Here is a 24,995-nt window from a genome sequence, read left to right as displayed (position 1 = left end):
CTTTAGGTCATTGTAACCTTGACCTTTCACATACTGACCCCTAGAATTAACAATAGGGCTTATCTGCTGACTACAGACAATCACCCTATGATGTATGAAAACATTAGGCACAAGCATTCTCCTTTTATACATCAGAAAAACAGTTTTCAGCCCGGGGGACACTGTTACCAAGACTTTTGAGCTAAGTTCTCATGAACAATGACAGCTTAAGTTCAATAGTTCTCATGTATTTTTTTCTACTTATGTTTGGTTTAGCGTCACACCAACACACTTATAGGTCATATAGCGACTTTCCAGCTTTTGATGGTGGAGGAAAACCCCCAGGTGCCCCTCTTTGCATTATTTCATCACTGGCAGACAAATGGGTAGACCTTGAAGAATTCAATGCCCCAAACCAGCGACTTTGCCACAGAGGACCCTCTCCTGTTCTTGATATTTTACAATATGAACGTCTCTGTGACTGGTGATCTCAAAAGCAATATGGTTCATCTGCTCATCCCATGGTCTTATACCACTAAACTTTCTAAAGTACATCGATTTGAAACTAAATTTACTCTTGTGATCTTTGTATTCTTGGTCCCAAAAACATCTGGAGTCAATGTTTACCTCAAAATTTAATAACGACAACCTTGATCCAGTATATGCAGTTCAAACCTTGATTTCTTGCAAGCTGCTTACAGGCAAAGTTTCAATCAATATATCAATACAAACTGGTAACCAGGCAAACCAGTTTTTCTATCTGCTTTCAGAAACAGTCAACAACAATGGCCCCACGCACTCCTATTTCGTTTGTTATTGTTTTGATAAAATAATTTAAATTTAAAGTCATTAAATTTTATCACGTCTTTTAAAGCATTATCCCTGCACCAGTTCTGATACTTACCAGACATGAAAGATGTCACACATTTTATCTTCCCGTCAGACTGTCAAGGAAAACATTTCCCTTACCTGTGGACTGAACGTGTCATCTTGTGGCTTGAAGTAATTTGTATTTACAAACTATTTACAGTAGAATATTCAACAGTTGAGATGTAAGCTCTACCTCTTAAATAATCATAATTAATTCAGTGAAAGCTAAATACCAGACAAGACTGCACTTTAATTTAATCATCACCATTGCAAACTGTTTCCTTCAGATGTGTATGGTATATATGCTAATTTTAGGTTACACTAAATTATCTAAGGTCGATTATGAAACAAGTTCTACAACTTATATTAATCACTCTCGACACCTCATTCCTGATGGAATCCATCGCCACGAGGGTATGAGAGAAGAGACCAGTTTCCCTTTTATGCTTGCTGAGCACCAAGCAAGGGAGCTACTGGTACCATTTTTCACGTCTTTGGTATGACGCGGCCAGGGATCGAACCCACGACCTCCCGCACTCGAAGCAGACGCTACTCGAGGCAGTTATGAGACTAATTATACATTTATAGGGAATTTTATGCAAAATTTATTACTCACAAGGTAAAACATGAGAAACCATTCTGATGTATAATTCTTATGTATTATTTCATACAGTGCATTTATAAAGTCACAGTATAAAAATCGCAAAATTCAAAATAAACATTGCTGCCCTTCTTGTGCATTACCACATGAATGAATGATTCATTTATTATCAATAATGTCATGTCATAATCAGCAGATTTTCTAACTGAAATCCCAGTAACAGTGTTATAACATTTCCATTATTGCCAATTACTGGGTGACTCACTTTCCAGGGTGTGTCTCTGGCTGTGTTTGAAGTACTCAATGCGTCCTGGGATTATACTTTTACTTTGATATTCCTCAACATTCAAGAATACTGTTGAAAAAACGGCATTAAACCCAAAACAAACAAATCAACATTCAGGAATGACTATCTGGCCCAGATTATCTCCACACAACATTTTGGTTGCAACATAGGAAACTCATGCAGCATTTATAAACAACAGTCAAAAGAGTCATTCATACACTTGTCACAGTCTGACACAATGAGATCACTGTTTCACCAATATGATGTCTATTTCACAATTTTTATAGTTAAATTCTGTCTCTTCATTTTAATCACAATTACTAGCTAAATCCCACCTGTGTATGGAATACAAAGGCAGGTGTTTGTTCTCCAGTAACCATAGTTATCATGTTAAGTGGCATGAAAAGTATTTTATCATGTACATAGTTGTCATACTGCTGTATCAGCGACAATTACTGGTCAGGGGAGGTAACTCTAACAAAGATATAAACCAGATATTGAACCAGTATAATGCAAACTGTGCCACATCTATTTTATTTTGAATGTCACTTGCTGTTGTTTATTGAAGTTCATTATTTCACATATCACACACGTTTGTCTGAAAATATTTCTGGTGTAAAGATTTTTTTCCCCTACTACACTGTCTTTGACTCTATGTTCTAGCCCAAAATCAGTTCTTGCAGTAGTTATGTTTACACAGGTTCACACATAAAACAGTAGCTTGTGTCTGTTACTGTTACCTCGGGAGATACAGTTTTGCATGTCTGTCTGAGAGATTTGCAGTTGTCTATGGCCAGGATATCTTAGTTATCTTCCTCTGCTTCTCTTCTACCTTCACAAAAAAAGACAAAAAAAATCAAAATCTGAGTCAAGCTACAATTCAAATCAGACATGCTTATAGAATTTATGGAAAGCAAGAAACATTGAAAAGTCAACACAAATAATGTACAAACAACATTGTAACCAAGTTTAGTAATTGTATGACTGATGGATATGACTGAGACGCAAGTTATTACATTTCAAAATGCCCTTCTGATTTTATAATTATTATCTGAGCCGCGCCATGAGAAAACCAACATAGTGCATTTGCGACCAGCATGGATCCAGACCAGCCTGCGCATCCACACAGTCTGGTCAGGCTCCATGCTGTTCGCTAACGGTCTCTCTAGTTGCAGTAGGCTTAAAAGTGAACAGCATGGATCCTGACCAGACTGCGCGGATGCGCAGGCTGGTCTGGATCCATGGCTGGTCGCAAATGCACTATGTTGGTTTTCTCATGGCACGGCTCATTTGGATAATAATTTTATCTCTCTAAAGCATAATTAAATTAAAAGCATTATGGAACTTCAAAGATACATGCCTCCAGATATACATCAAATTTAAATTCTGTTTAAAACAGATATGAAATGATAAAATACCGGAAATGATAAACAAGTACTCTTTGTGTAGATATTTTAATAATGTGTATGATACAGAGTACAGATAAATTCTCAATTTCAATAATGTGACAAACACTTAAAAGCCACAACAAAGATCCAGAATAAGATTTATATATCCCTAAAACATGCCAGTGTCATCAAATATATATCTGTTAGTTAGAATGACCACTGTGAATAAATGTAAATGTAGTTAATTAAATCATATTAATTGAGGATATTATAATGTCAAATTATTCATCAACAAGAGCTGTCCGTAAGACAGCGCGCTCGACTTTTCTCAGTGCTTGACTCTGAATTAGAGATTTGCCAGTAAAAAAATTCTAAGTTAAAAAGGGACATAACTCTGTCAAAATTTAAACCAGAGTTATAGGAATTGTGTCTCCTGGTGTAGACTTTGATTGTAAATAACTATTTTGAGTTTCAAGTCAAAAGCTTTAACAGTAACGGAGATATTTGACTTTTAACAAAAAAAAATAAGTTAAAAAGGGGCATAATTCTGTCAAAATTCAAATCAGAGTTATGGATATTGTTTCTCCTGGTGTAGACTTTGATGGAAAGTAAATACTTTATTACGTTTAAGTTTCAAGTCAAAAGCTTTGATAGTAACAGAGATATTTGACTTTATCAAAAACTTTAACCAAACAGTCTAAGTTAAAAAGGGGCATAATTCTGTCAAAATTCAAACCAGAGTTATAGGAATTGTGTCTCCTGGTGTAGACTTTGATTGTATATATATTTGTAAATAACTTTATAATTTTGAGTTTCAAGTCAAAAGCTTTAACAGTAACAGAGATATTTGACTTTAAACAAAAAATTTTAAGTTAAAAAGGGGCATAATTCTGTCAAAATTCAAATCAGAGTTATGGATATTGTTTCTCCTGGTGTAGACTTTGATGGTAAATAAGTACTTTAAGTTTCAAGTCAAAAGCTTTAATAGTAACAGAGATATTTGACTTTATCAAAAACTTTAACCAAAAATTCTAAGTTAAAAAGGGGCATAATTCTGTCAAAATTCAAACCAGAGTTATGGGAATTGTGTCTCTTGGTGCAGACTTTGATTGTATAAAACTGTTTTGAGTTTCATGTCAAAAGCTTTAATAGTAACAGAGATATTTGACTTTATCAAATTTTTTTTTAAAAATTCTAAGTTAAAAAGGGGCATAATTCTGTCAAATTTCAATTCAGAGTTATGGGGATTGTTTCTTCTGGTGAAGACTTTGATGGTAAATAAGTACTTTAAGTTTCAAGCCAATAGCTTTGATAGTAATACAGATATTTGACTTTATCAAAAACTTTAACCAAAAATTCTAAGTTAAAAAGGGGCATAATTCTGTCAAAATTCAAATCAGAGTTATGGGGATTGTTTCTACTGGTGTAGACTTTGATAGTAAATAATTATTTTAAGTTTCAAGTCAATAGCTTTGATAGTAACAGAGATATTTGACTTTATCAAAAACTTTAACCAACGCCGACGCCGGGGCAAGTGCAATAGCTTTTTCTTCGAAAAGTCGAGCTAAAAATGACCTTTCCCACAAGGGTCATTTACCTGTAAGTAAGGAGTTACTATTAAGAAAACTGAGGGGTGCGTGATGTTTCTTTATGTGTAACCGCTAATCCTAATGTCTTCTGGTCTAAATTGACTTCTGTATTTATAAAAAACTAGTACCTGATGTTCTAACAACTACCTTTACATACTGCAATTGCGGTTTTAAAAGACATTTTTACATTATGTTATTGACTATTCTAACACGACCAGCAAAATAACCTACATACATGTAGAGCAAAATCTATCTCGGGTTATTCTGCAATAAACTACTCGCGTGCAATGACGTCATCCGAGCCAGGTGCGTAGTACGGTTGTAAAAAGTAGTTACCATATTTTCTAACACGGTTGATACTAGTATGTCGTGTTAGAATCGAAATAGTAAGTTCCCAAGTGTGATTTATTGTAGAATAACCCGAGTTTTTCGTTCTTATGCGAAACAATATATCACGAAGGCCTACGGCCTTCGTGATATATTCCTACGCATAAGAACTCAAAACTCGGGTTATTCTACGATAAACCACGTTTGGGAACTTAGTATTTCTTAAACAAGAGTTGTCGGAGGATAGCAACGCTCGACTATTCAACAGCCTTGTCAGTTGAATAAAAATGAAAGTTGAAAAAAGGGAATAATTTTGTAAAACTGCAAAACAGGGTTATGGAACCTGTAAAATGCATATTAGTTCATGACAATGGACAGCTGTGTGAAGTTTCAATCCATTCCCATTAGTGGGTACTGAGATACCTGCTTACATACAAAATCTTAACCAAAAACTGCTAAGTCAAAAAGGACATAATTTTGTAAAAATGCAAAGTAGAGTTATGTAACCTGTGCATTACATGTCAGATCAAGACAGTGAACAAGTGTGTGAAGTTTCAATCAATTCCCATTAGTGGGTATTGAGATACAAGCTTACATACAAAAACTTAACCAACAACAGCACCGCCTTGCGGGTGCTGACGCTCATCTGATTTTTTTTGTGTAATAGAAATATTGTCCTACCCATGATTTTCTAAGTCTAAAAAGGGCCATCATTCTTGCAAAAAGCAGGATAGAGTTATGTTTCTTGATGTACATTGTCCACGTATGATGGTGAAAAACTGTTGCAAGTTTTAAAGCAATAGCTTTGATAGTTTATGAGAAAAGTTGACTTAAACATAATACTCAACCAAGAAAATGATTTTCTAAGTCCAAAAGGGGCAATAATTATTGCAAAAAGCAGGATGGAGTTATGTTGCTTGCTGTACAGGGTCAGCTTATGATGGTGAACAAGTGTTGCAAGTTTCAAAGCAATAGCTTTGATAGTTTAAGAGAAAAACTTGACCTAAACATAAAACTTAACCAAGAAATCTGATATTTTCTAAGTACAAAAGGGGCCATAAATCTTGCAAAAAGCAGGACAGAGTTATGTTTCTAGCTATACAGGGTCAACTTATGATGGTGAACAAGTGTTGCAAGTTTTAAAGCAATAGCTTTGATAGTTTAGGATAAAAGCTGACCTAAACATAAAACTTAACCAAGAAAACTGATTTTCTAAGTCCAAAAGGGGCAATAAATCTTGCAAAAAGCAAGATGGAGTTACGTTTCTTGATGTACAGGGTCTGCTTATGATGGTGAACAAGTATTCCAAGTTTCAAAGCAATAGCTTTGATAGTTTAGGAGAAAAGTTGACCTAAACATAAAACTTAACCAAGAAATCTGATATTTTCTAAGTACAAAAGGGGCCATAAATCTTGCAAAAAGCAAGATGGAGTTATGTTTCTTGCTATACAGGGTCAGCTTATGATGGTGAACAAGTATTCCAAGTTTCAAAGCAATAGCTTTGATAGTTTAGGAGAAAAGCTGACCTAAACATAAAACTTAACCAGGCAACGCCGACGCCGACGCCGACAACCGCACAAGTGATGACAATAACTCATCATTTTTTTTCAAAAAATCAGATGAGCTAACAAGAGCTGTCTCCATAGGATGACACATGCCCCTGATGGCACTTTGAATGAATAGTTATGGCCGATGTTAGAGTTTAGGACCTTTGACCTACGGACCTGGGTCTTGCGCGCGACACGTCGTCTTACTGTGGTACACATTCATGCCCAATAATTTTAAAATCCATGCATGAATGACAAAGATATGGACCAGACACGCCCATCAATGCACTATCATGAAATATGACCTTTAACGTCTAAGTGTGACCTTGACCTTTGAGCTACGGACCTGGGTCTTGTGCGTGACACGTCGTCTTACTGTGGTACACATTCATGCCAAGTTATTTGAAAATCCATCCATGGATGACAAAGATATGGACCGGACACGAATGCACTATCATGAAAAATGACCTTCAATGTCTAAGTGTGACCTTGACCTTTAAGCTACGGACCTGGGTCTTGCGCGCCACAAGTCTTACTGTGGTACACATTCATGCCAAGTTATTTGAAAATCCATCCATCGATGACAAAGATATTGACCGGACACGAATGCAGTATCATGAAAAATGACCTTTAACGTCTAAGAGTGACCTTGACCTTTGAGCTAGGGACCTGGGTCTTGCGCACGATAAGTCGTCTTACTGTGGTACACATTCATGCCAAGTTATTTGAAAATCCATCCATCGATGACAAAGATATGGACCGGACACGAAAATTGCGGACAGACAGACTGACAGTCTGACAGACCGACAGACGGTTCAAAAACTATATGCCTCCCTTTGGGGGCATAAAAACTGCTAAGTCGAAAAAGGGGCCTAATTTTGTAAAAATGCAAAGTAGAGTTATGGAACCTGTGCACTGCATATCAGATCATGACAGTGAACAAATGTGTGAAGTTTCAATCCATTCCAATTAGTGGGTACTGAGATACCAGCTTACATATAAAACCTTAACCAAAAATTTCTAAGTAGAAAAGGGGGCATAATTTTGTAAAAAAGCAAAATAGAGTTATGGAACCTGTGCATTGTAAGTTAACCTATCACAGTGAATAAGTGTGTGAAGTTTCAATCCATTCCCACAAGTGGTTACTGAGACACCAGCTTACATACAAAAACTTAACCAAATCGGGACGCGGACGCCGATGCAGACACCGACGCATGAGTGAGTCCAATAGCTCTACCTACTCTTTGAATAGTCGAGCTAAAAATGTATTTCCTAAAATGTACAGAATCTCTTTAAAATTTCAGTCGTATCTAACTCCCAACTAACTAAAGCATTTTTTAACCTTTAACCTGCTGGCGGCAAGTGATTCTGCCTTTGCGGCCAGTGCAGACCAAGATCAGCCTGCACATCCATGCAGGCTGATCATGGTCTGCACTGTTCACTATTCAGTCAGTTAATTTTCAGTGAACACCCCTCTAAATAATAAATGGTTTTGCTCAAATTGAATGATGGACAGTTATTCATTGAACCAGTCCATTTTAGAAATTAAGCAGGGTAAAGGTTAAATTTTGAAAAAAAAATTGACATAAAGCTGAATGAGTGCACCTTTAAAAGACTGAAATATAAATACTTACTTGTGCATCATCATTTGAGCTGTGTGTCTTCTGTAACATCTTATCTTCTTTGCTTGTGACACTTAAAGTCTGATCTTCCTTGCTTGTGACACTATCATTTAACTTGTTATTGCTACTGTCTGTTAATTTAATCTTTTTAACTGATATACTGCCTTCTTTTACATCATCTGCTTTATTAATTTTTAGTTTGTTTAACGATGATGACACAGCGAGTGTTTCTGTTGAAGTTTTGGAACTATTATTTAACTTGATTTTCTTTTTTTCAAAATTGATACAAGATGGCGGAGGTTTTAGTCTGTCCCCCGTCCCTGATGACGGTAAGTCAAATGATGTAAGTAGGTTCCCTGCTGATCGTCTGAAATCAAGAAATATACATCTGCTATTACTTATGTTTCAGGTGTAAACAATACTATTCTCCAAAATAAACCGTTAGTCCTTAAACCAAATCAAAGGTTGCTTGCTACAATAATAATATAGACGTTAGTTTGAGATGTCTTCACTCAATTTTTGTATACAGTGTATCTTGTCTGTCAAATAAAAAATCACTTTTCATTATTCAGTGTAGGTTATAGTAAATTATCTGCAAAAAATACTTCTATATTGCTAAAGGGAAAAGTAAGTAATGGCTTACAGAGGGTACAAGTAAGACTATTTGAAACACACAAACATGATGCCTATGAATGACCATAAATTACACAAAGATTAAGCTATGAATTGTAAATGCTTAGGATAGGATCGAAAGCCTAAGACTTATATAGATCTTTTTCCTCTTTTGGAATCTCTATTGTTCTTTTAGCCATGTAAAAGAAAAATAGACACATAAAAGCTTACTGAATGAATCACATTCAAGAAAAAGTACAGTTACCTATTGTTCCTATAGCCACCTAAGTATGCAAATGTAAGCTCGGAAAGACCATTCTCATCAATCAGAGGTTCGTCAAAATCCCGAGACGAACCTCTGATTTATTTCCATCTTTTACTTGGTGAGCATGCGCACTCGTAATTACTATCGTGAGTGGTTTCAGCCAATCATTGTTCGCCATTATTTGGAACTCCGAATTGAAACTTCAAAAAATATGTAAACAACTATAATTAAGATACTTGCTTACGATGGATAAAGGCTGTATTCCATGATTGCGATAAATAAAGATTTATTCCTGTAATTCGACGTTAAGACATTTACATCAAGAAATAATAATATTCGCCGTAAATGGACATCGTATTCCCTCGATAATATGGTAAGGACGTGGTCACGCTTTTCACGGACGATTTTGATTGGTTCGCTACGATTTGTCGCGAAACGACGCTGATTGGCTGAAACGTTTTACCTGTAATGTAACCAAACCATAAATATCGGCGAAATGTGCCAGAGGTTCATCCGGGGAACCACGGTAGACCTCTGGTATGCGAGAATGGGAAAGACAGACAGATGGGGCAAATAATGAATGACTCAAACACTGAACAAAAAAGCTGCTATTCTTGAGCATTCTACATGTATCTTTCCTTCCCATCTGAATTTACATTCAGATTCTATACAAGTACTCGAGATGCTTAATAACTCTGTATCAAAACATTAAAGCTACTTTCCATAGAATCGCAAGCAATCTTATCATTTGTCTATATTTTCTTTATGGTTTCAGACTATGCAAATAGCAATTATTTTATCTAAATTCCATTTTGTTACTTTGTAATCGCTTATTTTCCTCGGAGTACCGAAACCTATTTTTAGAATGTGAAATTGAAAGTAGACTATGATAATCAAAAGAGCGCACACTTAGCTGACAAACAGTAACAAAAAGGCTGCTCTAGCGCACAGTTAGGCTTCTGGGTAAAGAAATACAAGCAGAATTATTTTGTTCTATAACGAAATTTAATTAGAGTGTGGAAAGCAGCTTTAAAGTACCTACAAATCTATCATACCTTTTACTTTTTGGTTGATCATCTGATGCTTCATCAGAAGAAGCAAGTCTACGTTTCTTCGATGCAATAACTTGCTTTTTTGACATTTCCTGACCTCTTCGGTTAACCCTGTATTTTCTCTGTGGCAATGGTATAATATATTTATTGTACAGCTCCACAAGTTCATCCTTGTCAAGTAGCTCCAAGGACTCAGTCTTTATGTATCTCTGAAAATAGAAAATAATAAATAAAGAAGTACTCTATCTATATTCTTTAACAAGGCAATATAACATCATATAAAATTTTGATTGATGATAATGTTTACAAGTTATTATGCAATGTCATAGTCTGCTTTAAGCAGCAATCACATCTTATTTCCATATCCATTTTGAGATCCCCCAAGGTTCTCATTATGCAAATGTTCTGATTCCAATGAGTTTGCTTTATTGCTATGAAATCACTGCATGAAGAGTGCACAATGTCAATATTTAAAAGAATCTTGATCAAAGTAAGGTTCAATCAATTGCAAACTTGTAAGACCCTATAAAGATACTGGTAGTTTCTATGTCAAAAGTAACTCTTTTTTTATAATACTATTCCTGAAAAACATGCATATTAAATGAATTTTTTCAATTCCCATTTTTCACACTAAAACAATGTTCAGTATGATCACGCTGGTTGGCCCTAGTAAATATTCTTGTTTGATAGATCTCAACAGGAAGTAGCTGTCTGCTATAAGGTAAAACATATTCTAATCATTTGGTTTTCATGATGACATCATGCATGTACATGTATGTTATGTTTCTGTTTATTTTAAACTTAATCTTATCAGATAAGGAAAAAGAACAGGTAAAAAAGCCTCGTCATGAATTGTCACAATTTTGTGTATTCACAAGTTTCTTTCAAGTTTTTGAAGATATTAAAAACCCATTTTGTCTCGACTATATAGTAACACGATTATTCAGATTAATTCAGCTTGTTTAAGTTGATTTTCCAACCATATTACTTCCCTTCCTTGACATCACCAAAATTAGGAACATAATAAATGGTGGATGTTCTAATACTGTGCATCTACACTTTCAAAGTTAGTAAATAAGAGATACTCATACATTAGCAATGGATTTAGTTCAACCTGTATCAGTACAATGATGGAAAGTACATACATGTAGTAAGTCCGTTATAACACGTTCTTTTAGCTTTACTAATCCAAGAAAAGGTAGAATTTTGAACTTGCCCGTATATCGTTGTCTGTATCCCAATTTGGTTATATTTTTATATGTAAGGTTGTATCTCAGTAACCACTTGTGGGAATGGACTAAACTTCATACACTTATTCACTGTAATGAACTGACTTGCAGTGCACAGGCTCCATTTTGCTTTTTACAAAATTTTGCCCCTTTTTTTCAACATGGCAATTTTTAGTGAATTCTTTTTTTGTAAGCTAGCAGCTTAGTACCCATTGCATAGCTGTCAAGGCTCTACAAAGGCCACGGTGTGATTGGGGTTTGAAGGGGCGGCTGCCCCTTGTGGGGGTGGGGGTGGCTAAGGCCCCCTAGAAGCCGGATTCTTGTAGCATCCTAACCTTGTCATGCACCCTTCATTGTTGGTTTTGTAGTCATTTGTTATAAAACGTGCTGCTTGACGTTGCATCCTTTCAAGTTTGGTGATGTCTTTTTGTAAGAATGGGTCCCATTTAATGACTACGTATTCCATTAATGACCTAACCAATGAGATGTATGCTATTTTCTTACAGTCTTCAGTACAATTTCTAAAATTTCTATGTAAAACTGCCATGGTAGAATTGGCTTTCTTACCAACTTAAGTAATATGTGTTGACCATGTAAGGTCCTCGCTGAGGGTGATGCCGAAATAAGGATTTTCAGAGACCTGTTTCAAGATTACGTTGCATTAAGTGTAAAAATGCGGTGATTTATTATTAACACTTAATAGATAACACTTTTTGGCATTAAAATGTTCAAGTTCAACTAGGTCATTTTGTAATATTTCATACCGGTAGTCCTTTTGGGAGTGGATTTTCCTGAATAGTAAACAGTGGTAAGTCATTTATGCGACACAAGAATAAGAGAGGGCCCCATCACTGTACCCTGGGGCACACCAGTCTACTGTAGCTTTCTGGGAGCATTCACCGTCGACAACTACCTGCATGTGCCTAGTGGTTAGAAAGTTCTTTATCCATGTGTGTACAGGGACTTCGATCTATTAAAGGAATGGTTGTCTTTGTTTGGTCTCTTAACTTTTGCATCCTGAAATTTACTTTGTCCAAATGTAGTGCTATTTTTTATGGAAAAATAGCCAAAATCAATCTCCATGCTTCTACAGTTTCTATGGACTTTCGTCCCCCAGACCCTATGACCAAGGGGCAACTGCCTCTTGGAACCCAATCTCACTCCTACCCACCAAAGCTCCAGATAAGCTGCATATTAAATTTGCATATTTACGCAATTAAAGTTGCAGAAAAGCCAATTGAATTTATACAGTGTACGTACTGAAACGGAATTAAAATTCCAAATACCCAATTCATAAAAAATCGCTTGCGTATCGCATATTCCGTATTACAGAACGGGTAACAGACTAACACTAGACAACAGACTGGTTATACGTTACCGCAGCAAAGGGTTGCTATTTATCGGAAAAATAACAGGACCATTCAGTAGGCTAATAGGTTTTATTTGGACACTTTGAAACTGTGTAAATAATTTGCCAATAAAATGGCAACTTCTACTTCTAGTAAAAGAGGTCGCAGAAAAAACATTGTTGCTGCACACAAAAAACAAAATTGATGGATATTTTTCTGCTAAACAAAGACAGTTATCTGTTTGTGACGATATAGCATCATTTAAATCTGTATGTTGGGACTTCCAATATCTACATTTGATGCAAAGCCAGCTATTACATACTGGATGAAAAAGAAAAAAAGAAGGAAGGGCAGACTATTCAGTGAAAAAACAAAAGCTGTCTTAAAAATTCATTGAACATTATTATGAACGTTTCTCTGTAGCAGCAGTACAAAGTTCTGGCTGCAGTATGGCTGAGTAAAAAACTATTGTCTGTTTAATTTTACTGCCTTAAAATCTGCTGGAACATTACAAAATTTATCATTTACCAGAACAGTACATTGTTATAATTGCAGGATACTGATTTTCACTTTTCTTCACTTAAAAGATAGTAGTACTGTTTTACATATAATGAATCACATTTCATTACAATTTTAAATACATTTTCGTATTAAACATTGAAGGGTGCCATTAAAGTTCTTCTATGTAGTTAGTCAAACCTGGTTAATGCGAGATTGGTGGAATTCCCAATTAGTTTTAGCAAATACCCAATTACTTCTGAAAAGGCTGGGTAATGATTGATACTTTTTTTACCCAATTCAGATTTCCAATACCCAATTCAGACAAAAAATGATGGGTAAAAAATACATAATAAATTGCACCAAAAGCTTATCTGCTGCTGGACGTATTACACCAAACCGGAAATGACAGTCATATTTTTGGCTTAGTTTTATTGCTTATTGTATTGAGAAAAGATCTAGACCATTTTCATTGTGAATTTCCTGGAATAAGTTTTATTCTTGGGAAAAATGTCTACATATATGCGTAATTGCTTAACGGCTGTGTTCATGGGGGCATTTTTAGAGGGTGATGTTTCTCAGAACAGATTACTTTCTTATATGTAACATAACATGTCAATATTTTTCTATTTTTGATAAGAAGACATGTCATACTAAATGATCATATGGTATCAAGTCAACTCGTCCCCTAGTCAACTTGTCCCCTAGTCAACTCGTCCCCGATTTGGTCATTTCGTCCCCCAAAATTGGTCATTTCATCCCCCTCATGATAAAATTTGGTCAACTCGTCCCCATTTTGGTCAACTGGTCCCCCTTTTGGTAATTTTGTCCCCCTTAATATTTTAGGCATTTTTGTTTTTTTTTATGATATTTTTGACTTTGAAAACTTGTATTTAAAATCATCGAGAGTTCTGAAGGAGTTATATTGGAAATAGTTAACTTTAAATAATTAGGTTTGATAAAAAAAATAAAAGAAATATACTGAAAATAAAAGACAATTAACTGAAATAAAATAAATGAATACAATGCCCTTAGTATTAAAAATATAATATATTAGAAAATCTAATTAACTTTTTAAAAATCATAGTAAGAAAAGAGAGAGCAATAAATCCTTACCCCTGATCATAATAAAAGAAAGTTTTAATTAGAAATACAATAAAGAATAAATAAACAACTAATATCTGCTTAATCTTATTCAAGAGTTTGAAAATAAGCAGCATCAAATACGGACATTTAAACAACAATCATGTTGTCCAACATAGCAGACTTACAAAAACAAAGAAAAAAAAAAAACAGAAAAAAAAATCCAGAAAATTCTCCTTGTTAAATCGATAATTTTTAAAGCAAAAAGTTCTTAAAAACTTATGTATATTTCTAGCATAAAATATACTTATTTGAAAAAAAAAACGACTTAATTTATCATACTTTGATTTTTTTCTCAAAAATACGTTTTAAAAAGGGGGGACGAAAAAGGGGGGACGAAATGACCAATTTGAAATCGCCGAGGGGGACGAAATGACCAAATCGGGGACGAGTTGACTGGGGGACGAGTTGACTAGGGGACGAGTTGACTGTAAATCGATCATATATAGTTTTCATATCATTGAAACGCTCTGAAGTGCTGAAAATGAGGTCTGAATATTTTATTGTTAATATGAAATAGGCAGTGGCTAGAGAACCGGAATCGGTTCCCTAAACAGCGAACTTATTCGTCCGGAACCGGTTCTCTAGCCAAAGTACCGTGCATAGGCTAGGGAACCGGAATTTTATTTCTACGCATAAAGCTGCCGAAATTCACTTTGTTTCTTTTGGTAAGTATATATCATGCATATTATTATCTTAATCAATTTTACCAATATTTCAGCAAGCCATTGCCCTTTCATTTATCTGTGTTTACTGTGTCTCCAAAAGTGTATACTCGCCGCATACTGTCCGCCATATTTGAATAACAAAATAAACTAGCCCGAATGAATGCGGAAATCGTCGGCATTGGTGCAAGCCGAAATAAACTTGAAATTTAAACTTAAAAGGTACAATAAAATAACAGAAACAATTAAAACAAAGTAAGTAATTTCTGTTAATTAGTATTGATCACCTATATTTGAACGTGAAATGCCGAGGTGTTACAAACCAAAATTTAAAGTGATCAAAGAACCCGCATGAAGTTTTAATGGCAATTAAATTAGTTTGTATATCTATAAACATGTAATGACGCAAATACAAACAAATATTATTTTATATTTAAACAAACATAGTACATGCTTAAAGCAAATAACATTTAAAAACGGCAAAGTTTATATCATTCCAAAATGGCGGATACGGTATGCGGCGAGTACACTTTTGGCGACAGTTACGCAGATAAATGCAAGGGCATTTTAATAAGGCATAAAAAAAAAATCGTTTGTTTCTGGTATCCCGACCTACCCTAAATTTTTGGCCCGACCCTAAATGTTTTTATGGCCTTGGAGAACATTTTTTTCAACTTTTTGACAAAAAGTTGAAAAACTGCACTTTTTATGCTTTAAACATGGACAGTGATGTTATAAATCAACTTACTTATGCTCTAGAGGCATAATCCCCCTATTTGTATTCATTTTTTGACACAAAAAAAATTTTCCGAAAAGCCTCCCTTAGCGAATAAAAAAAAAATCCAAAAAAAAAAGTTTTTCTGACCTACCTACCCTAATTTTTTTGAGCATTTAGTTGTTACGGGAAACAGAGAATTTTTTTTTTAGGTCTAATATGCATGACACTTACCAAGAAACAAGGTGGATTTTGGCATAGAAATAAAATTCCGGTTCCCTAGCCTATGCACTGTTTTTTGGTTAGAGAACCGGTACCAGACGAATAAGTTTGGTATGTAGGGAACCGATTCCGGTTCTCCAGCCACTGCCTATGAAATAGGAAGAAATTGAATTGGTAGATAACCAGCTCTGACACATCTTAAGGCCTTGATAGCTATGTATATTGCAAGTGACAAAATTAATTCTATATTTTAACAAAAAAAAACTTCTGAACAACCATTATTTGTACGTAAAATCTATTATAGATCTTAAGAATAATGACCCACGTTTTGGTATCCGATATTTTTACTATCCGAATTCCTTCCGGTATACATGTGAAACTAGCTTTAAAAGTAATACTGTTAGGATATTAAGTTGGATATAAACGGATAAATGATTATATTTCAACCTGTTTCAATATGGAAATTAGTTCATTCCTTGGGATGAGATCAGGATAAAGCCAATCGAACTGTTTTATTTCTACTTTCGACATTTTTGTTGTTGTTGTTTCCCCGCGGCGCTAGTATGGCGTAATGCGGCAAAATATGAAATGAAGTAAAGGAAGGCTTACAAAGGTAAAATAACTTAAGCTCTGTAGATCTTTTGAATGACTCTATTTTGATAACAGCCAACAAAATAAACCTTTCCTATGTCGCCATATTAATTAATTAATCAATTACAATTATAGTCGGTTCAAAAGCACCTGGAGTGCTTATGTTATATTGTTTCTTGTACATTGTATTGCCGACTCGAAATAAAATTTATCTTATCTTATCTTAAAACACTTTAAACATCTTGGCATTCTGTACCATTTCCAGCATGGTTTCCTAGAAAAAAGATCCTGTGTGACACAACTAATTATGCTTGTAAATGCTGTCAAATCAGTGTATAACAAACAACAGGATGAACTAGCTTTTAGCAAAGCATTTTATAAAGTGAGCCATGAGAAAGTGAGCCATTAAAATGCATAACTATGGTATACGTGGTGAAACCCTGAAATGGATTAAGAGCTTTCTCGACAACCGGTTTCAATCTGTAATCATAAATAGTACAAACTCAGAGCCCATACCTGTCTCTTCTGGAGTTTCGCAGGGGTCCTGCTTGGACCCCTGCTCTTCCTCTCATGTATAAATGACCTTCCAAAATATCCAGTCCACAGAGCGTCTATTACTAGATGACACTGCAATATACATGTCATTTACCTTGGTCAGACAATCTTATACCCCCCGCCCCCTACAGAATGACCTTAAAACACTAGAAATTTGGAGTTGAACTGGGATATGGAATTCAATCCCACCAAGTTATCCACGTCACAAGAAGGAAACATCCTATTCCCTCACAATACTACCTACATAATACACTACTAGAATCTATCACCTCAGCAAAATACCGTGGCGTGGATATCTCCAACAATCTCTCGTAGGAAGCCCACAAAAATACTAGTAGGTCAACCAAAAAGGCAAATCAAACTCTAGGTTTCCTCCGCAGGAATATAAAGGTTAACTCCAAACCCCTTAAGTCCATGGCATATCAGACCCTCGTCAGACAACAGCTGGAATATAGCTCCGAAGTCTGGTCTCCATACACACAAACCCAAATTGACCAAATAGAAGCGGTCTAAAGACGGACAGCGCGTTGAGCTATGTCCGACTTTGGTCGCACCTCCAGTGTCACTGACATGCTATACGGTCTAAAATAGCACAGGCTAGATCTCCGGCGCATTGACTCCCGTCTCTCTCTTATGTATAAAATTTCAAATCAGCTGGTTGCAATCCCAATGGAAGATTATCTCATCCCCTAACTAGGCAATCACGCCATTATCATCCGTTGTCTTACAGGTTAATCTCCACAACAACTGACTACTACAAATACTCCCTTTTCCCCAGGACTATATTCCTATGGAATGATCTTCCACCTGACATTTCCTTTCTTCCAACCATTGAGCAGTTCAGTGCCGCTGTTTGCAACATTGAACACACTTCACCATAACCTTGCTCTTCACCCCTGTTTTTATCTTTCAAATCACTAACAAATTTTCCTCTCCCCATTATTTTGGCCCGATTTTCTTTTATTTCCTACTAAACATCTATGTGGCTTGACGCGCACGAAAGTGTCTGCGTCCATGTAAAAGGTTAGACAGTAACAGAAGGTAGATAGATAATTGCTGCTGTAGTAAAATACCTCAGTCTCTATTGAGGATCAACCCCGGAACTCGTGATGTGTAGGCGGACACCCTAACCACGTCGGTAAAGTGTTAACCCAACAGTAAGGTTATTGGAAGTGGCCTTTATACTTACAACCACTCCTCTCCTCTCTAATATTGAAGGACCAGATATCAACTGAACCTCCTATCAGTTTCTAAAATAGAAAAATGGAAACTCCACTTGTCGCTAAACACGACAAAATCTAACCCGAGACATTAACTGAACCTATTATCAGTTTCTAGCCCGAGGCATCAACTGAACCTACTATCAGTTTCTAGCCCGAGGCATCAACTCAACCTACTATCAGTTTCTAGCCTGAGACATCAACTGACCCTCCTATCAGTGTCTAGCTCGAGACATCAACTGAACCTCCTATCAGTTTCTAGCCCGAGACATCAACTGAACCTCCTATCAGTTTCTAGCCCGAGACATGAACTGAACCTCCTATCAGTTTCTAGCACGAGACATCAACTGAACCCCCTATCAGTTTTAAGCCCGATGCATCAACTGAACCTGCTATCTGTCTCCAGCCTCATCTAAATGCATGAATTCGTCAAACATACAGTTCTCCATTGTAGTAGAATATCTCAGTCTCTACCGAGGATCGAACCCCGGACCTCGTTTTGTGTAGGCGGACACTCTAACCACGTCGCTAAAGGGTTAACACAACAGCAAGGCTGTTGGAAGTGGCCTTTATACCTCCAACCACTAAACTCTTATAGCCTCTACTCTGCAAATACCATTTTCAGTGTTCATATTGATTACCGGACAGAATATTCGAAAAAAAAATATCACAAAATATTGCCTAAATGTGATCAGTCATCTCAAATTGTCTCTTTGTGGTGGTATTCCAAAAGAATCAATTTTCATACTGTTAATAAAATTTCTTTGTAGTACCGTAGTTATGTTCAGCTGGGTCACATTATTCATATATAGCAAACTCTGCTTGCTACAATAATGAAATGATCATGAAATCAATATATCAGAATGTCACAGTAATAGGAGCACCTAGTCCGAACGGATATGATATTACCAAAACAGGAGGTATTATACAAATATTCGAATGTTCTGTACTTCAATAAAGATAAAGCCTACTACGGATAACGATCAAACATGCAACAGTTTATTTGTAACACATATATGATATTTGTGAAAAAATATACACGTAAAATACTTAAAATCACAATAAAACATCGCTAAAATACCAATGCCGATGAAGGTATTCACATAAAATAATCAGTGACTATAAAATCGGAAATAAGCATGAATATCAAGTTGTATAATGGCTAAATAATGCAAGCACGAAAATAAACAGAATCAGTGGAACACCACAGGTCACCCAACACGATAAAAATGAAAATGTTGCAGGTTACTTTTATTTACACTGTCCCGTGTCTTTGGAACATGGTGGGGGTAAGAGTGAGGTTGGGTGCGCACCATAAACCGGTTTCAGCTCCCCAGTGGTGTTTTTGTCACTGACCGTTCCAAGGCGGTGTCCCACTGTGTTCCTTTGTTTGTTCGTTTTGTCCTCATGTGGTGGCTTTGTGTGTGCGTGTTAGTGTGTGCGTGTGTGTGTCTGCGTGCTGTGGGTTTCGTTTTTGGGAGGCTGCGTTTTTGGTACGTGGCATTTCCTGTTTGATATTTGTCTTTGTTATTTTTTTATTAAGCCTGTTCAGGGACGTAAGTGGAAATGCAGGCTACCGTCCCTACTTGAGCAGAACTCAACATTCACACATGTTACAAGTACCAAAATAAAATTTAGAGACATCCGCAGGTCTATTCATACGGCGGTGTACATGGAACCTTCAATGATACACAGAGTGCAATTCCATGAAAAACGGTGTATGGTCCCCAGTTAAAATAATGGGTTTGCCCTTAACGAGAAAACAAGGGGCAGAACTTAACAAATTAAAAGTTATAGAGGGGAATCTGAGGCTACGGAGCCTGCATATTACAGAAACCGCCAAAAGACAAAATAAAAAGCACACAACATAGCCTAGGGGTGATTAAAAATAGCCGAAGCTATTTAAGCCGGAGTATTGGAACCACCCAAGCTGGAAGTCTTACCTCACAGGAAAAATCATGTTGCATAAACGTAATGGTTAATTTGGTCGATTATTTGCAGATAAGGATTTACTCCAATAGCAGTCAAGTGAAGGTAAGAGAACTTGATTCGGCAATTATTGTTTTAAGGAGGTAGGTTACCTTTATATTTGTATGTGCGCATGTCCAACCGGAAGCTAACATGACGATTTACGACGACGTTTACGACAAACTAAATGTGTTTGTATATTCATTCTTCTGAAAACAAATCATAGACCTGTCTTCGATCTGACGCTTTATGGTTTAATAATGCAGAAATAATGAATAAATTGCCGCAGAAACGCTTCAAAACAATGTTGCCTTAAAATGACGTCACTGACGTCATGACGTTACGTGTCAGTTACCGCGCAAAATTAATAGCTTTTATCTTGAAAGAAGGTAATTCTGTGCATTTTCTTTATTCAAACTATTTTCAAGTAACCATTATTTGCTGAAATATTTTTTATGAATCTTTTGCTCTGAATAATAATCAATATTTTGCTTCTTTTATCTAGTTATATTGAAATGTTATGCGGAATGTAAGAAAATGGATGATGGTAACCGATGTTATTTGGAATATAGTTTGGTGAGAGGTTACTTGTTACGGCCATTTTCAAATAAAAAATCTAGCAGTTTGATTTGTAATACCTATTTTACAGGTTCCTTTGATAATTTGTTACTTATATACTAAAACTAAGATCTAAAATTGTTCAAATTTCAGTAGAAAATTGTGGTTTCTTGAATTGAATTGATGTTACCATGGAAACGAAGCCCGTGACCTATGTATCTAAATGTAAAATTGAAAAGCGTTGACACTAGTCTATTTAAAAAACACAGCTTCGGCTTTTTATTTTCATTTCAACAATATCCATGAGAATAAAAGTAGCATGCTGAACGATTTTTCCATGAAAAATGCCAGACGAGGGGTACTGCTGTAAGTATTCTAAGCTTAGAAATTTGTTTGAATAAATGCAGATAACACGAAAATATGACTTACGTTAGAAATAATATGTTTTAAAGCTACATCAACTAGAAAGATAATCTTATTCAATATTATTTTATAAGAAATTACGACAAAAAGCAAGATATAAGCCATTTTAAACATCTCTGTTGCCATGGTTACTTTAAACTTTAAGAAAAATAGGGTACCATGTATAGTGCTTGGTATTTTGCTAATAATATTACCCAAATATTCCATGTTGGTCATTAACAGAATGGCACTGAAGCCGTCGAAAACCCCTATTTTTATACATAGTTGTTTAAAAATAAGAGAAAATGTGTTACCATGGAAACACGAGCCCCGCGACATATACATTTTAAGCTTATATTAGAAAGCTAACGTGCATACTAGTAAAATTATCAATTATGCAGACTTCTACGAATATCAATGAAACTAAAATACACTGAAAAGTGTTAAATATCCGTATTTTCCTTCTTCTTTCAATATGAAATACCTTTGGAGGGTCATGTTCTTCAAACCTGGATAAAAAATGAACTTGAAGGGACAGAGACAAACGAAACTGAGATTTTAGCAGTTGAAACTTCATATTACACGAAATACAAAAATATGCTGCGGTTCAACTAATTTGAATTTACCCTTGTAACAAGGTAACCTACCTCCTTAAATGTACATGACAAATGTAAATGATTTAGAGATCATGAAAGTGTATCATCACCCTTGTATATTCGAAGATGCCAAAACAATTAAAGAGGCTCTTCCAAAAATAGAACAAATAGAACAATCTGTCAACAAGATAAGAGTAAATGTTCAAGATATGCTGGGGAAAGTATCCATCCCTAAGAATAGGTAAAGTGTTACGCTTTTCAAAATTGGTTAGAGTTTGGGAAGTTTCATGTAGTCGCAATCGAGATAACGCGATCTAAAAATAGTTTACCTGTAACGCCCAAAGTACAATGACAAGCGATTGAAAGTACTAGTAATGTGATTAACATAACTCCAGTAACATGTCTCAATAGAGAATCCTCGGCGATCTCCGGAATCCACCGTTAGAATAACGTCTATTGCGTAGCATAAAGGCCGAGGTGATCAGATTGTAACATGTCTGTGTTAAATCTGTTTTACGGCTAGAAACGTGTTACTCTCGCTCAAAATATAATCATCACTGCATCTTGACTTAACATACCGTGGGAAAATGGAGCAATACAAAACCTGGCATGGGGGCGACAGGTCAATCTTTGATTGAGTAAAGAAATATAAACACATCAAACTTGTATGCAAAGATATAATGCTTTATATAATACTTTACGTAAATGTATAAGATATATTTAATGTTAGGAGATACATATAACATTTCTTAAACACTATAAAAAAACTGCCCAATTTCAAAATTTGTAATTGCCTCTTTTACCCATTGGAGTCGTCCGTTTACAAATAAAGCGTCGGCTGTGTCATATCCTATCGGACTCGACCATGTTTGAAAGGGGTTGTTTTTCTTTGTGCTTATTACAAAAATCGTAATTAATGGAGAGTAAGACATCATTTTAAAAGAAACATTTGTTTTATGTACATCATGTACATGTTCAGAATATTACCGTTGTTCAATTTGTTGAATTTATTTGAAGTTGTTCTTTTCAGTTAAAGTGTAAATGCTTCACACCCCTTCAAAATCTTGTATTTACCCCCTTTTCCCACAATGACAATCAAATTTAATAACATTACAGCAGATAAGCATTCCAGTAAATAGATCTATGCTGACTTGTCTTGTGCTTGTGCGGGACTACATAATATTCTACTCGACCTTTTGGCGGCTCCGGAAAAAAAACATAGAGCAAACTTTCTCAAAACATTGTTGTTCTCGTATATTCGGATCGAGGGTTTTCAAACTGTGCGGTTCCGTCTAACCGTCTATGATGAACACCTGTGTTCAGGGCAGACCCATTTAACATACTGTGACATTTTATAGATGTCTTCCCCCTTGCGCAAAAGGCAAAAATAACATTATTTCAAAGACTGGTTTGGCTACTGTGTATGTGTATTTGTTTCCAACGTTTTACGTGTTTCATTTTTTTCATGTTACATTACCGATTACACAATAGGCATGGTGAAGTGTCAAAATGTCATATAATCTATTTATGGATCAGAGTTTTGACTGCGGTGGAAGCTTCCAAACTCTAACCAATTGTGCAAAGCGTAGTAAGTATGGAGTAATTAGCTGCTTCTTACACGTACAAAATTTTCGAATAGTACCGCACTGACGTAAAGAATTCTAAGGGAGACATAGATAAATTACAGTCTGGTCATAATCTTTTTCAATGGAAAAAAGTGACAAAGACTTACAGCAACGCAAACGCAAAAATGGTCTTCAAGACGAGATGTCAGATCTAGAAGCTCGATCAATGCGGGATGATTAAATATTATATGGCTAATCTGAAACACCCAGGTCGAAGGATGAAGAGATTTCGCAGCGAGATTATTGTGAGGAGAAAGTCAAGGGGTTAATCAAAAACACCTGCGAAATTAAACCATATAATAAGCACAATTTATTTGATTTATTTTGTTGGGTTTAACATCGCACTGACACAATTATAGGACATATGGCGACTTTCCAGCTTTGATGGTGGAGGAAGACCCCAGGTGCCCCTTCGTGCATTATTTCATCACGGGCGGACACCTGGGTAGAACCACCGACCTTCCGCAAGCCAGCTGGATGGCTTCCTCACATGAAGAATTCAACGCCCGAGTGAGTCTCGAACCCACATCGATGAGGGGCAAGTGATTTGAAGTCAGCGATCTTAACCATTAGGCCACGGAGGCCCCTATGTAATAAGTACAAAGGCTTGGTGGAAGTTGTGCAGCGAAAAATCCACAACCGAATGTCGCAACTATGCAGACAAGGAAAAGATTAAAAAACAGATCGTTTGATAAAAAATCTTGCATTAAGGGATTTGCGTACAATATCCACAGCAGTATTGAGACGCGAGAAAAAATCTTTTGGAGAATGCTGAAGAGAGAAAAAGGGCTAACTACAAAATCTCAACCCACATTCAACCACCCCCAAATCCCTACACCCAACCCTACAGAAAAAAATAAATGAACGTATATAAGAAACAATGAACTTTATGATCATTTAACAAATTATGCATTTCCTACTGTAAAATTGAAAAAAGGTAAATAAAATTATCCTTCTTGTTTAATGTGGCTTCAAAGGTTACAAATATTTATACGTGTCATTAAATATAAATATTTCTTCATTTAAGCGATCTCGTTACATCTGGAGTTTACTGTAATCCCGGTTAGATTGTCTAGTTTTGTTGTTTTGTTTTTTTTGGTATCTGTGTTTTGATTTTCTATAGTTTACTGATTTTTCAAGATATTATTTCTTAAATTTATTATAAAGGCAGTCTCTCTTCTTCATTAAGGTAGGTCTGCACGACTTATAAACCTGAAGTATTGGCGTAATTTCATATTTCGGATAACTTAGAACAAAACCTAACTCGGCATTACTTGTTCTAAAACTGTAAAATTGAAGGAGTTCTCTTTGATTAGTGAGATAAATAAATAATTACCATTGGGAACAGTAGGAGATCATCTATGATTTACACGTTTGAAATTTAAATGAGTGGGGTATAAATCACCAACTTTATGGATATTGGTTGTACAACAATTACATAAAATTAAGCAATCACCGGTCACTTCTGGTCTAAAAGTAGGAGCTCTGTTTGATGTGTGTCATTGATATACATGCCAACGC

The 24,995-nt window shown here is 35.8% G+C and overlaps 1 protein-coding gene across 1 annotated transcript; it reads right to left on the bottom strand.

Moving 5' to 3' along the window:
• Positions 1 to 1,481: 1,481 nt before the first annotated feature.
• Positions 1,482 to 16,528, bottom strand: LOC123551045 (ashwin-like). Its single transcript, XM_045339679.2, has 4 exons — positions 16,407 to 16,528; positions 10,142 to 10,347; positions 8,222 to 8,576; positions 1,482 to 2,568 (listed from the first exon to the last, which is right to left on the bottom strand). Exons 1-4 carry the CDS (start codon positions 16,488 to 16,490, stop codon positions 2,524 to 2,526), a joined length of 690 nt encoding a protein of 229 aa, XP_045195614.2. The 5' UTR covers positions 16,491 to 16,528; the 3' UTR covers positions 1,482 to 2,523.
• Positions 16,529 to 24,995: the final 8,467 nt, after the last annotated feature.

The sequence above is a fragment of the Mercenaria mercenaria genome, chromosome 4 (genome assembly GCF_021730395.1).
Source record: "Mercenaria mercenaria strain notata chromosome 4, MADL_Memer_1, whole genome shotgun sequence".
Taxonomy (NCBI): Eukaryota; Metazoa; Mollusca; class Bivalvia; order Venerida; family Veneridae; genus Mercenaria; species Mercenaria mercenaria.
This window is presented reverse-complemented; position numbering and strand designations above follow the sequence as displayed.